We start from the raw sequence: 15514 nt of genomic DNA, 5'->3' as shown, positions 1-15514 counted from the left end.
TTTTTCTTTTTTTTTTTTTAAGATTTATTTATTTATTATTTATTTATTTTTGGCTGTGTCCGGTCTTAGCTGCAGCACATGGGATCTTTGTTGAGGCAGGCGGGGATCTTTTGTTGTGGTGCAAGGGCTTATCTCTAGTTGTGGCATGCAGGTTTTCTCTCTCTAGTTGTGGCGTGCAGGCTCCAGGGCGCGTGGGCTCTGTAGTTTGCAGCACACGGGCTCTAGTTGAGGTGCGCGAGCCGAGTAGTTGTGGCACGCAGGCTTAGTTATCCCGTGGCATGTGGGATCTTAGTTCCCTGACCAGGGATTGAACCCGCATCCCCTGCATTGCAAGACAGATTCTCTACCACTGGACCACCAGGGAAGTCCCTAGAGTTTTTCTTACATACATGGAAGTAAAAACACATTTTTGAATTCTTCTTTCCCACAGGCATCTATTTTTCAGCAAGATCTATTACTATCTTTTAGAATACCAGTGTTCCATGGCACAGATTTGGGGAGATGCTTCTCTAAGAAAGAGGGAAGGACAGGAGGCTTTTGAGCAAGATAGAGGCATGATGGGAACATAGTTTAGGAAGAGAGGATACTACTTATTGTTCTCTCATTGTTTCACGTGGGAAAGTTTGCCTCTGCCATCTTAAGTTCAAAGAGTTATTCAGAAAATCTTGACTGACTTAAACAATGGCTAAATTTATCATTCCATCTGAAAGTCTTATCAAAACATTGGACTAGGCTGACATCATTCTGCATGTTACTCTGTCAAGGAGATTCATAGGCCTTGTGGAACTTCTTTTCTGAAATACTTTACTGGGAATTCTATATACCTAACTTCATATTCGAAAGGTTTAATGTAGCTCTAATATTCTGGTTATTCTAAAAGATTTAACCTTCTGGAATTGAAGTGATGGGATGCAGTCAGATATATTCATTTTAGTTTACCTAAATGCCTGATGATTATCATTTGATCATTAAATGCCTAAACTCCAGCGTGACTGAGGAGACTTTGAGCCCCAAGTTCCTTTCCTCAGATTGTCAAGGAAACATTCTAGAGTCCTTATCAGGTTTGATCCTTTAAAGATAGAAACAGTAAGAGGCTACTTCTTGTAACTCAATTCCGATACCCCTCTTTCTCAATTACAGTCTCAGGTAGACAACGTTGATAATTTAAATGATGTTTAAAGTCCTCATTGTTTCCTATCTCCTATTCTTTTGACTTCTATTCATCTTAACACATTACTAAATTTTAGATTAGGAGTTAATAGTAAGGTTGTCTAGGCACTGTTAGGTGAATAATAAATATAACTTGTAGCAACAAAAACTATGCCATTAAAACATAAACTAATCTAACTTGAATAGAGACTATTACTTTTTCAAATACCATAATTATTAATAATGCTTCAGTGAAAAAAATCACTGAATAATTTTTAAGTAATCAAACCAAGACAATTAGTATGAGAAATTACTAAGGACATGAGAGAAAAAACTAAAGACATAATTTTAAAGCATTTATCCCACATGCCGCGGAGCAACTAAGCCCATGCACCACAACTACTGAGCCCTCATGCCACAACTACTGAAGACCGCGCGCCTAGAGCCTGTGCTCCGCAACAAGAGAAGCCACCACAGTGAGAAGCCCACGCACCGCAAGGAAGAGTGGCCCCCGCTTGCTGCAACTAGAGAAAAGCCCGTGCGCAGCAACAAAGACCCAATGCAGCCAAAAATTAAAAAAAAAAAAAAATTACGTAATACTACAGCACTTCTTACTCCAGGAACTTGTCTGGGTTTATGAATTTCTCTTATCATGCCCTAATGATGATGGCTCTCTTTTTTATCCTGTCTTACAACTTGGGGCCCCGTCTTTGTCAACCTAGATTATAAGAATAGTAAGGGAACTCCCATAACTCAAAAGAGGTTAAGTGACAACTGGGAGGGATGGTGAAGCGCCTGTAAGGAACATATGGAAATTCTTAGATGTGAGGGATTCTCCAACTAGCAGCACCTTGAGGAAATCTCCCACTGAAAATTTTAATAATCTTAGGAGAGTGATGAATCACCATTAGACCTCGAAAACATTTTTCCTTTTTTCAGACCCTACTGAGTCAATCTTGCAAAACTAGAAAACAAAACTAAAAATATTGATGTTTACTATGAAAATACAGATTCCTTTTCTTTTTGTATAGCGTTCCCTTCCAGTAACAAATTGAAACAATGACATTTATCATTATGGTTACATAATACATTTATAAGTGACAGCAAGATTTAGGAAGAACTAAGTATGGGGAAGGGGAGAAAGTCAAGGTTTTATAAGAAAAGGTATAAATAAAATACTGGAGAAGTGTGTAGAAAAAAAGAAGAAGAAAATTTTTGGCAGCTCTTACTGTTAAGTAAGGCCACAAATATAAGATGGTATTGACTGAAAGTTTTTCTTTTTGATCTCGAAATCACAAATATACCTAATTGTTTTAAAAAGCTGTGATATGTAATGCTTTAATAGCATTACAGCTTAAAGGAACTATCAGGTGATACTCCTTTTCAGAGTTGGTAAAATAAATCCCCAGCCACCATGCTTGTTATAAATCATAAATATATCTAATTGTTTTAAAAAGCTGTGATATGTAATGCTTTAATAGCATTACAGCTTAAAGGAACTATCAGGTGATACTCCTTTTCAGAGTTGGTAAAATAAATCCCCAGCCATCATGCTTGAGGAAAACGGCAAGATCCTGTTTACCCTCTTTTGGTGTAGTGTAGATTTCTCTCCTTCCTGGTCTGAAGCTCACACTATTAGAGCCACACCTTTCAATTACATAATGCACACAGGTCATTGGCTCAGAGGATACAACTGCACCCAGGGATGGTGAAAACCCTTTCTCTCCTTAGCATGGATTCTCTTGTTGGATCACATCCCCTATTTTTTTCAGGCAGTAACTCAGACTCTGGATATTGGAAAATGAATAAGATATAGTCTTTTTCCTTTAGGAGCTTATTGTCTGGCAGAAGATAATACACAAATATAATGCAACATGATACATTTTCTACTACAATTGGCAGAGGTTGAAAATAATAAGAAGAAATAAATATTCTAATATAATAAGTAATAAAGGTTGAAAAGAATAATAATCAGCATTAGCTAGAATGTGAGGAAACAGAGCACTGAAACATGATTGCTAAAAGCTCAAATTAATAATAAGTTTTCTGGAGGGCACTTCAGTATTATGTATCAAAAGCATTTTAAACAACCAACAAAAAGTGAATACAATTTACCTCAGCAGCTCCACAGCTCAGGACTTAACCTAAGGAAATCCTCAGACAAGTTTGCAAAGATGTCTGAACAAATATATAGAGTAGCATTTGTTGCAATAGTGAAAACACTACAGTGTCCAGAAGAGGTGGTTGCTGGGTAAGCGACTTTTGCTGCACCCATACAACAGAATATTATTATCACCATTAAGAAGGCTATAGATTTATATGTAGCGAGTAGAAAATATGCATTTGATACATTTTTTGAGTGAAAAATAGGTTATAAAGCATAATGCAGATATGATGAAAATGGCATATATCCTCCGTGGTCTTCTTCCCCAAACCTATAACCCCAGTCTAATCATGAGAAAAACACTAGACAAATTCCAATAGTGAGGCATCCTACAATATCACTGACCAGTACTTCAAAACTGTCAAGGTCATCCAAACAAGAAAAGTCTGAGAAACTCACAACTAAGAGGAGCCTAAAGAGAAACGAGAAATGAGAGTAATGTGGGGTCCTGGATGGGATCCTACAACAGGAAAGGAAGGACACTAGGTTAAAACTAAAGAAATCTGAATAATCTCTGGACTTTAGTTAATAATAATGTATCAACACTGGCTCATTAACTGTAATAAATGTATCACACTAATACAAGTTGTTAACTATGTAGGAGGTGGATATGAGAACTCTAATGTTGCAATTTTCTGTAAATCTTGAAATATTCTAAAAAATATATTAATAAAAGTCATACATAAACTATTTTAAAAGGTATATATATTTACAATATATATGTATAGGGAAAAGTGTGGAAGGATATACAGGAAAATGTTAATTATTTTCCAGTCAGGTTTACTGAGGTATAGTTTATATGTACTTTTTTAGTGTACAGTTTTATTAGTTTCGATAAATATATACAGTCGTGTAACTATCACCACAATCAAGGTATAGAACATTTCCATCAGCCCTAATGCCCTTTGTAGCTCAGCCCCTGGCAACCACTGTTTTCTTTCCCTACAGTTTTTGCCTTTTCCAGAATGCCAAATAAATGGAATCATACAGTATGTAGTCTTTTGATTAAAATTGTCCTTTTTCCCCAGAATGTGGGACTATGGATAATAATTACCTTATTCTTGTTATCTTGCTTATCTATAGTTTTGACTTTTCTATAATAAACATTACTTTTGCAATTAAGAAAAATAAAAGTAAAAAGTAATCGTAATGGGTATTACACTAATAAGTGAGGCGATAAAATAATTGGAGTACATATGAGGAAATTTTTGCCTAAGATATTTACGTTGCAGGATTATTTTACTAAAGAGTTAATTTTGAGTAGCAACAAAGTTGAGAGGTGGGCTCTAGGATTGGCTAGAGCTAGGTAAAAATCCCTGCTGTGCTACTGACTAGTCGTGTGACTTTGGGTAGGCTGTTTAATATCTTTTATCCTCAACATCCTTATTTAAAAAATAGGGTTAAAACAGTATCTGTCTCATAAGGTTGTTAAAAGGATTAGATGAGCCTGCATGTAAATTTGTGCATAATACATTCTAAAGTTATTTGTATTGTTTGACTACTGTCATTCTAACAATGATATTATCACTATCACTGTTGTGCTCTTGAGAGGTATTCAGATACGGAAAGGCGTTCCAGGCCAAGGGAACAGAATGTGCGAGAGCAGAGTTATGGAAGTGCCTCCAAGGACACAGAATGGCAGGCAGGGACAGAGGGAAGGGGTGTGGATATCCTAGAGCCAGGTCAAGAAGGCCCTGCTCGCCCCAGCCGGGAGTCTGTTCCTTATCCTTAGGTCTGTGGACAGAAGCTGTCTTGTTTAGCCATATGTATACATGTGTGTGTGTGTGTATTAGCATATATATGTTATCATATATCTTACATGTATTATATATATTTTTTAAATAGTCTTTCTTATAGTAGCTTCACCTTTCATGCCAGGTTAGTCGCTCCTTTCCCCCCTCCCTCTCCATGCTCCCAAAGCATTCCATTGCTCTCTCTGTTACTGCACTATATATAAAGTGGCACTGTAATCACTTGTTTACAATCCTGCATCTCCAGGTAGACAGGATCTCCTGCAGACTCTGTCTCCTGACTCACACTATATTCCAAAGAGGTAGAAAATCCTTAATAAATCTTTAGTGAGTGAATAGCTACACTTTCGCATGACAAAGCAGAAAGAAACCCCGAGAGGAAGCAATCCAGATATGTTTCTATAAGGAGAAAAAGGAGAAACCAAGAACTGAATGATTAGAAGGAGAAAGGGGATGAAAGGAAAGACAGACCTAAAGCTCTGGCGGATGCAGTGGTGGGGGTCTCTCCAGGCAAGATCACCTGACAGTTTTGACTAGAATAACCTGGGTAGCTATCATATTAATCAATCTTAATATACTAGTATATCTAGAAAGTGCAAGCTCTGCATATGTCAATATGGAACAAAATCTAAGATACGTTGTTAAGTGAAAAGAGAAAGTGGCAGAACAATGTGCATATCCTAAGCATGTGTGAATACACGTGTGTATATATACACATACATTCATATACTGTCCACATGTGAGATGAGACCACTAACCAGGCTGTCTGGAAGAGAGAGTTCCTTTTCATCATAAAACTTTTATTACCTTTTATTAGAATATCACATACATGTATGGATACACTCAAAATTTATTTTTAAAAGGATCTATAAAGTAAAATTTTAGATTATATTTCTAAGTGAACTTTTAAAAAAGGAAGCCATATACAAGCAAGGGAAAAAGGTCTGGAATGATATATATGAAAATGTGAATGGCATAGCCATTGTCTGGTATTTCTAATTTTCTCCTTCTTTAGCCTTTTCTGTCTTGATTTCCTAATTTTGCCAGTTCCTCTTTTCCCAAGGCTCAGTCCTTAGGAGTTTTCTCTCTCTGCGTTTGCTTGGTGATCTCATCAGGTCTCACGGCTGTAGATACTAGCTATGTGCTGAACAAATGTATACATCCAGGCTAGATCAGGGCTCCAGACTTAAGCACACAATCGTTTACTCAGCATCTCCACCTGAATGCCTGAAACATCATCTTGAATACAACATATCTCAAAATGAACTTCCTGCCCTCCCTGGCTTCCAACACACAAGTCTTGCCATCTTAGTCTATGGCAAATCCTTCCTTGCAGTTGCTCAGGCCAAAAACTTGGGAGTGATTCTTGACTCATCTTCCCACACCCCGTATCCAATCTCTCACCAAACCTTGTTACTTTTACCTTCAAAATGGATCTAGGTTTTGACCACTTCTAACCTCCTTCCCAGCGGCCATCCTGGTCCAGGCACCATCCTCTCTCACGTGGATCACCTCAATGGTCTCCAAATTGGTCTCCCTGCTCCTCCCCTCTACTCCCACAGTCTATTCCCAACAGCAGCCTGAGCTAGTGATCTATCAAAACGGAGGCTTGATCATGTTACTTCTCTGCTCAGAACTCTCCAGATGCTTCCATTTCTCAAAGGGAAAAACACCTAAACCCTAAAAATGGCCCACCAGGCCCCACATAATCTGCCACTTCTTCCCACCCTCCCACCCACACAGCCTTAGCTCTCCCACCTCACCACTTCTTGCCCTTTCCCGTGCTCAACCCTCTCAAGCCAGCCTGACCCCCTTACTGGTCTTTACACACCAAACGTGCTCCCACCTTCTGCCACTGCACTGGTCCTTCCTCTGCTCTTACCCCAGATGTTCCCATGACTCACCACCTCCCTTTCTTCAAGTCTTTGCTCACAACTCACCTGCTCAATTCGGCCTTCCAGTACACAGCTACCTATCTAAAACTGCAACAGCCACCCACAACCCTATTCCCCTTTCCCAAGTCTATTTTCCCCATAATACTTATCCTTTCTATTCTACAGAAGTGATTTCATTATTATGGTTATTCGTACAATCTGCCGTGCTTACATTTGAATACCAGCTCCATGAGAACGGGGAGTTTTGTCTGTACTGTTCACTGAACCTAGAAAAATATTTGACACCTAGTAGATGCTCAGTAAACACATGTTGAATGCATAGGCTTGTATTATTTGTGTAATAAGGAATAGTTTAAAAATAAAAGTTACTATAATGAATGAAGGCTACAAGTGTCTACTTATTCATAATTTGAAAGCTTTTTGGAATGTTTATAAACAGTATATTTTGCTTTAGAAAACCTTTCCATTTTTGCTATCTTAGGAAAAAAATATTTCTGGGTTTCATTTATTTTTTTCCTATTTATCAGGACTGAAGTAGAAAAAGGCTTTATTTTATTTTCACTATAGGGGAGAAAAAGTAATCCATTTTATTTCAGTGGTTGCATTTTCTACTGAAGGCAATACTGCAAAGGAAAGAGCAATAGTCATTAGGATTAAATGACAGGGTTTAATCCTATCCCCACCTCTGTACTCACACTCACATGCTTTTGAACAAGGACCTTAACCCCTCTGAGCCTCCTTTTCCACATCTGTAAAATGGGAATGATACCTACCTCATAGAGTTATGAAGATTAAATGGGGTGAGAGCTAATATTTGCTGGGTGCTTACATCACAAGGTGAGTAATATCATGCCTGTTTTCCCAGCTTAGGAAACAGAGGCCAAAGGTTATCCAACTAGCCAGGTAGCAAGGTCAGAAGGCTGTTCCCCAAAGAGTAAGTCCAGGATTCTCTTCCCTCCACCCTCCTACCTCTTATCTCTTTGGGAGAGGGTCAAGGATGGACAGAGTGCCTAAGACGACTAAGTGGGGTTTGGAGTTTGACTCTTCCTTCAGCACATGAGAGACTGTACCTTGAGCAATGGCCTTCAGGAAATGCACCACTGCCACAACTGGGTCATGCATGAACCACCTCAGGTTATCACAAATCTGAGCGAGTTAGATAGAACTAGCAACAATTTGGGGCAATATCTCTTCCACTTCCCATTTCCTTTTCCTGTAGTTAATTAACAAAGTCAAATTCTTCTCCTTTTGATTTTTCTTTTCAGGTCTCAACTCAGTTATTTCCACCCCAGAAATTTCTTTCTCATACCTACACGCATGTGCCCCTTAATCTTCTTCCACCTTTTATTAACTCTTATCCAGTTACCTCAGGTAAATCTTTCTTCCTCTTTCTGACATTCTTTGTTGCATCTATAAACTCCAAAACAGCTCCATTCTGGTTGGTAAGCACAAAAGGAGCACTCAAAATACACCTAAATTAAGGAAAAGACCAGCCCTTCACTTTGAACTGTTCTAGGCTCAGTGAACAATACGGTGTACTACCCTAGACAGTGGATCAGATGTCCCCTTCGGAATCTTCTCCCACAATTCACTGAACTCTGTATTTACACCAACGCAGCTGTGATGTACAGGGCTTAATGCAGCTGTGGGCGGGCCCACGTCCCAGTTCTACTACTTGGTAGCTGCGTGACTTTGGGCAGCTATTTAACCCTTGCCCCACTTTTGTGGGATCATAACAAAATCTACCTCCTAGGGTTACTATGAGGATTAAATGGGTTAATTCATTTAAATCACTTAGAATGACTTCTGGGACAGAGCAAGAGCCAAAGAGTTACTGAGATTTCCTCAAACACGAATATTCAATGTTTTAAAACCTTTTTTCTTTCTTACTCTTTAAAATACTATTATTATAACCACCTTTTAAAAAACTGTTTTTAATTTAAAATACAGTGGTTCAGTCACATAATTAAATACACTTTTACTAGGTAACCTGAAGAGCTACCATTCATAATATTGTTTCTATGGAAAGCTTTTTTTTTTTTTTTTAATATTTATTTATTTACTTTTGGCTGCATCGGGTCTTAGTTGCGGCACACAGGCTCTTTGTTGCGGCGTGCGGGCTTCTCTCTAGTTGTGCCACGCAGGCTCCAGAGCACGTGGGTTCTATAGTTGCGGCGTGCAGGCTTAGTTGCCCCAGGCATGTGGGATCTTAGTTCCCCGACCAGCGATTGAACCCATCCTTGCATTGGAAGGTGGATTCTTAATGACTGGACCACCAGGGAAGTCCCTGGAAAGCTTATTTTAAATTCAGAAATATTTATAAATGACATTATGAAGCACATTTTATCTAGAAGATAGGGAATGCTTATACTAAAAATGCAAATGTACATAGAACTATAACATATGATTGAATTTACCAGAAAATTCTTTACTTTCTTGAAATAGGATTTATTTCATGAGCAATTCACCTATTTCTGTTGTCATAGCTGCTATGGATGAGGTACCTCTGAAAAGTATAAATCAGAAGTGACGGGGTCTAGAATCTCATTCATGGTTTGGCTTTTGCAACCAGACTCACAAGTGCTATAAAACACTGTGTTTGTATAAAATCACCACTTTAGGCTATACCATCTGCACTTGCTTGAGAGGTCAGTTTCCTGAAGATAAGTTACTCAGCTGGGGAACTCTGATCTGCATGGGTAGAGTACAAAGAACGGTAAAGTTAGACTTACAGCGAGGAAGCCGACCCTACCAAGCTACTTCCTTTTCATCTCTCCAAATAAGGAAACAGCACTGGGCCCTGCAGACCTGGGAGAGTTCTGCTTATTTTGTAATTAACGACGACAACAAAATGTTGTTGGTAAGATGGCAAGATTTAGCAAAGCAAAACATAGGATGACCAGTTAGATTTGATTTTCAGATAAACAAGTACTTTTTTAGTCCCCAGTATTGCATGGGATGTACTTATATGAATAAAGTATTCTTTATCTAGAATTCAAGTTTAACTGACCATCCTGTATTTAATCTGGTCACCTTGTTTGTTGGTAGATGAATTATTTCTCGACATATTACTGCCCCCCCCCACACACATTTCCATACTTTAAAGAGATACATGTGTTTTGTAAGCAAAGTACACCAATTTGTATTTACCTTCAAAGTTTTGGAAACTGCTTGAATTAGAGAACGACCAGTAATTCTCATTTGTGTTGAAATTGTAGAAGAAATCTATAATCTCATGTAAGTACATTTTATTTCTTACTTTTGCTCAGTACAATTACAGAAATAAGCTACAGAATTGTTTAATTCATTTATGGTTATTTTTTTTCCCCCCCTCAAAAGTTAAATGCAATCTGGTCTCAAACAATTTAATATGAGATAATACTGCCACCTGGAGGCCAGAGGTAGGTATGACTAAGAATCCTTGTAATTTCTAATCTGTGAACTAGTCATCTGAGTTATGGTGACACCTGATGAAATTAATAATGCCATTCTGCTACTTGCCATCATATAAGTCTAGTTTTCTCCTGATTTATTCACTCATTTTATGAACATTTTCTAGGTTTTTATTGTATGACAGACACTATGCTAGACCTTGGGAATATAAAGCTGTGTAAGATATAGTTCCTTCCTTCAGGTAGCTAACAAGACTAGTGGGAGAGACCAGCAGATTACCAGGTGTCATCCCAGGTACCCTTGCCCTTTAAGGTTAAAATGAAATTAATATAAACGTCCAATCTTCAGATGGTGGAAAATTCATGTCTCTCCCTCTTTCTAAGATTGTAGGGGAAACTGTGTCTTATAATTTTTCTCGTTCACCTTGGACTCTTAGCTCCTGCTTCATCTGACATAGTTTAGTTTATGGATTACTTTACTATTCCATACATATTGCCCTTGTTCTCCAAATCTCCTAAAGATGTAGACTAGAAAACTTTTCCTTTGATTTCCATGACTAATTTACACAAAGCCTTGAGTTTGTAGAGGATTTATTTTGATGTTTGGAAGCATGGAGAACGTGTGTGTGTGTGTGTGTAATTATAGCCACACTAACAATTACAGTTGGATAACAGCCCTCATTGCTCTTCTTCTTCCCGCCATTTTGTCCCTCCGTTCCCCCTCTGCTCCCCACTTTTTTGCTAACTATGAGCAACATTTCTCAACCCACACCCTCTGCCACAGAGAACAATTTCCCCCACTTTATCATACAGAACAATTCGCCTTTGTCAACCTCATATCCCCAAACTCAGCCTCCCGTTCACCTGTACGTATCCAATTCTCATTACTGTTATTACGACACACATGGGCCATCTACCTAGAGTCTCATTCCTTTTCCTGCCCCAATGTAAAGATTGATTTCCCCATTGATAGGCATTATGGCAACTCAAAAGACAGAGTGGTAGCAGCTTAGGTTTTAAGTAACATTTCAAAATTTCTTCGTTAAATAGAGATATAAATAGTGTTATGGGAGCCATTCCTACTCTTTCCTCCCTCCCACCCTCCCTCCCTCTTCCCTCCCTCCTCCCTCCTTCCTCCTTCCTTCCTTCCCTCCATCTTGTACTGCTATTCTGTAAGCTATCCCAACAGGTATTTCTTAGCAATCTGGTGATGCTCCATGATAATACTGCTACTTAACTAAAACTCAACAAAAAGAAATAAAACTGATGGAAGGGTTGTAATGCAGTGTAGCTAATTTGCTGGTCCCGGTATACTTTGTTTTTTGGTTAAGCCTACAGTAAGCCTTCTTCCAAAGGTGGAGTGTCCCTATGACAAGAACTTAGAGAAGGGATGAATTGTCCTCCCATCTTGCTGACAGCCATCCCCTAATCCTGTTAACTACTCCTGCCCTTAAAAAGGAAGTGTGAATACGAAATTATATTAAAACATTAACTTTGTAGAATCACAAACCGAAACTATACCAAATATGAAGTTTTTTAAATAATCACCCGGGCAACAATTTCCCTAAGCTTCAGGATTAGTTCCTTCATGAGATCCCTTGGTATGAAGGCTTGGGAAACAAAACACAAATTGCCCAGCTAAAAAAAGAGCACTTGCCTGGGGATTAGTGACATCATCTGATTGGCATTTTGACTGGGCCTACATCTATGGACTTTGGGGTTTAAAGAAGAATTATGTGAAACACTTTACTTTCAGAAATAAAATCAGAGAACTTCATTCATTCATAACACATACATTTATTGAGCACCTACCTTATGTCATGCTCTATGTAATGCACAATACAATGTGCTTAAGATACAAAAATCAAATAAAAAATAATATCTGCCCTCAAGGAAATTAAAGCCTATTGAGGGAGACAGATTAATCAAAGACCATATATGTGAGAATTCTGTAAATGTCTAAGTCTGTAACTTTTCAGGTCAGTTGTTTACCTCCTTGTTTGCATTTCCAAAGCAGTCAGCAGTAAAATACTTACAATTTTAAGGATCCCTGTGTTTATTTTGGGACCCTTCACTAATGCTTAAGATGTATATCTTAGAATAGACCAGAAATCCACACCACCACACTGACTGGCATTCTTTCAGTTCCATGAATATGGCAAGCTCATTTCTGCTTTAAGGCTTGTTTACTAGCTGTTTCCTGAGTCAGGCATGCAAAGAAGCATTGATTCTGATCTATCTTGGCCTAGGCATTCTAGTATAGGAGGAAAAGGAGATGTAGGAACCCTTGGAAATGACAGATAGGTTTCCAAGTTAAAAAATCAAAACCCAAAATCTCTTCCCTAAAAGAACCACAAGGGACAACAGGGCGTGACCCTTTTCCAGGCACTGAGGTAGAATAGCCATTTGCTTTGGGTTGAGATACCTTTCATCTCCTTTAGAGTGTAACCTCCAGGGGAAAGACATTGCCAGTTTGCAGCTCAACAGATGAAGATGTACAACAGTGGCTTCCAAACCCATTCATCACCTAAGGACGGTACAGAAAAATATTCCTGATTTAATAAAATGTAAAAAAATATTATGACACTTAGGATGCTATTGGAAATTTGAACACTGACTGCATATTTGAAAATATTAAGCAATTAGTGTTGTGTTAGGAATAATAGTGATATTATGGTAACGTTTTTTAAAGTCTTTTAGAGATCCATACTGAAATATTACGGATTCAGTGATATCTTGGATTTGCTTCAATGTAAATATTACTGGACAGGAGAAAATGTCAGGGGAGGGGTATAAGTGAAACAAGATTGGCCATGAGTCAACAGCTAGATGATGGATACTCAGGGGTTCATTATATCATGCTGTCTTCTTCGGTATATGTTTGAAACTTTCCATAAGAAATAATATTTTTGAAAATATGCTAGTTTTTTTTTTTTTTTTTTTTTGGCCGTACTGTGTAGCATGTGGTATCTTCCCCGACCAGGGATCCAACCTGTGCCCCCTGCAGTGGAAGCGCAGACTCTTAACCACTGGACCGCCAGGGAAGTCCTGAAAATATGCTACATAGAGTACATTAGTGGGGGGTGAGGGGAGTGGTCTTGTTGATCACAGCTCCTAACCTGGAAATACATACTGTCTTTAGGAAGAAAGTATCTGATTAATTTACACAAGGTGTGCATTTAACAATCCAAAGCAGGGATCTCTGCAGTATAAAGGAAAATCTAGTAAGCCTCAAAGAACAAGATTTCTTTCAAGAACTCTAGATTTCAAATAAAAGTACCTCTATGACTCTATCTCATTACTGTATTATGTTGCAAATGCAAATACCACAGGGCTCAGAGGGATACTAACCGCACTGTGTCTTAGAGAAAAATAGAGATCACCTGAACTGATCTAAAGGAGGCAGCTGCTCTTGGGCTTGAACTACTGTTGCCAGTCTACAGTGCAGATCTAGTGTGGTCAGATCTTCCCATTTATTACTGGGATGCCAAAGGGATGAGTTGACATCATTTTAAATTCCTTTGCTTTTAACTGTTAGTAACCAACTTGAAAAAAAAAAAAAAAAGCCTGTGAATCACCAGTTTGCAAGTTCTGCTTATTCAGATGAGACAATTCAGGGATGAGTTAAGAGACACTGAGAAGAGATATTGAGAAGATTGCCCCCTACAGCATTGTTTGTAACGGTGAAAAATGGGAAACAACCTAAACGTCCATCACTATGGGAATTCTCGGATAGTTTGTGGCAAGCCTATTTGACAGAATACTATGTAATTAAGACAAATGAAGTCTAGCCATCTGTATCAATGTGGATAAGTCTCAAAAACATAGAACTGGGTGAGAAGTCAAGTTGTAGATCAATACACAAAATATAAAGCATTCATGTAAAACTTCAAAAGCCCGAAGTCATTCGATATATTGTTTACAAATACATAGTAATAGTGAAAGTATACGAACCTAGATTAGCAAGATGCGTATCAAATTTAAGACCGTAGTTACCCCTCAGAAGGGAAGTAGAGTGGCACTGAGAAAAGGTAGCACCCGCTTTATCTGTAATGGTATATTTCTTCATTTAAAAATATAAAATGAGGGCTTCCCTGGTGGCGCAGTGGTTGAGAATCTGCCTGCCAAAGCAGGGGACACGGGTTCGGACCCTGGTCTGGGAGGATCCCACGTGACGCGGAGCGACTGGGCCCGTGAGCCACAACTGCTGAGCCTGCGCGTCTGGAGCCTGTGCTCCGCAACGAGAGAGGCCGCGATAGTGAGAGGCCCGCGCACCGCGATGAAGAGTGGCCCCCGCTTGCCCCAACTAGGGAAAGCCCTCGCACAGAAACGAAGACCCAACACAGCCAAAAATAAAGAAATAAATAAATTAATTAATTTAAAATATATATATATAAAATGATAAAACGTAACATCCGTTAATTCTGGATAGTGGGTGCATGAATGTTTACTGTTTTTCTTTTTAAAACATTTCAGAATTTCAAAAAATGGAGGGGGGTGGCGGTAGAACATCCCATATTAGAAACCAGGATAATTGCATTCGTTTGTGCTCTGTCTCTCGGGCATTGATACGACCTCTAGATACGGTTTCCTTATTAGCAAACGAAGAAGTACGTGGTGCTTTCTAGTCTCTTCAATCTAAAGGTCTATGAACCTAAAATCTCCCACCCCAACGGGGAAGGCTATCCAGATGAGGGAATAAAACATGGATTCTCCCCTCATTTAGGAGAGTTCGATCTCTCTCAATCCTCAACTCCTTCTCCAGAGGGAGTAAAGGTAGGGAGGAACTGTCTTGGCGACAGAGAGACGCAGCATTTCTGAGTGTCAGCTTCCTCATTTCTAAAAGGAGGTTCTAACACCTAATTCATAGATTGCAGTGAGGTTTAGAGATGACGTCTGTCAAGTGCCTGAACAGTAGCTACTTATAGCAACAGTAATAGCATTTCATTCAGGGGCTCAGCCTCGGGGTTGCTAAACAGAATCACGTTTTTTTACGCTGCCTTACAAGCCAACGTTGGTTTACCTTGCGAAGTCCAGGCGAGGCATTGGAAACAATCCGGAACAGTTGCTATGGCGACACTCTGGTTCCGCCTCCACGCTTGCTCGAACAGCATGCTGGGAATTGTAGTGCGTGGGGGATGACACTCACGGAGGGGGCGGGAC

At 39.0% G+C, this 15514-nt stretch overlaps 1 protein-coding gene across 1 annotated transcript in view; it reads right to left on the bottom strand.

Annotated features, from left to right (window-relative positions):
• NHSL1 (NHS like 1) overlaps positions 1 to 15514 on the bottom strand; it is a gene marked incomplete at its 5' end in the record, with an annotated part of 304070 nt that overhangs the window by 288230 nt on the left and 326 nt on the right. The window contains one exon of the mRNA XM_082405604.1: positions 15375 to 15466. Coding sequence (XP_082261730.1) covers positions 15375 to 15466 — 92 coding nt within the window. The remainder of the gene's footprint in view (positions 1 to 15374; positions 15467 to 15514) is intronic.

Source organism: Balaenoptera borealis (assembly GCF_965194805.1).
Source record: "Balaenoptera borealis genome assembly, chromosome: 9".
Classification (NCBI taxonomy): Eukaryota; Metazoa; Chordata; class Mammalia; order Artiodactyla; family Balaenopteridae; genus Balaenoptera; species Balaenoptera borealis.
This window is presented reverse-complemented; position numbering and strand designations above follow the sequence as displayed.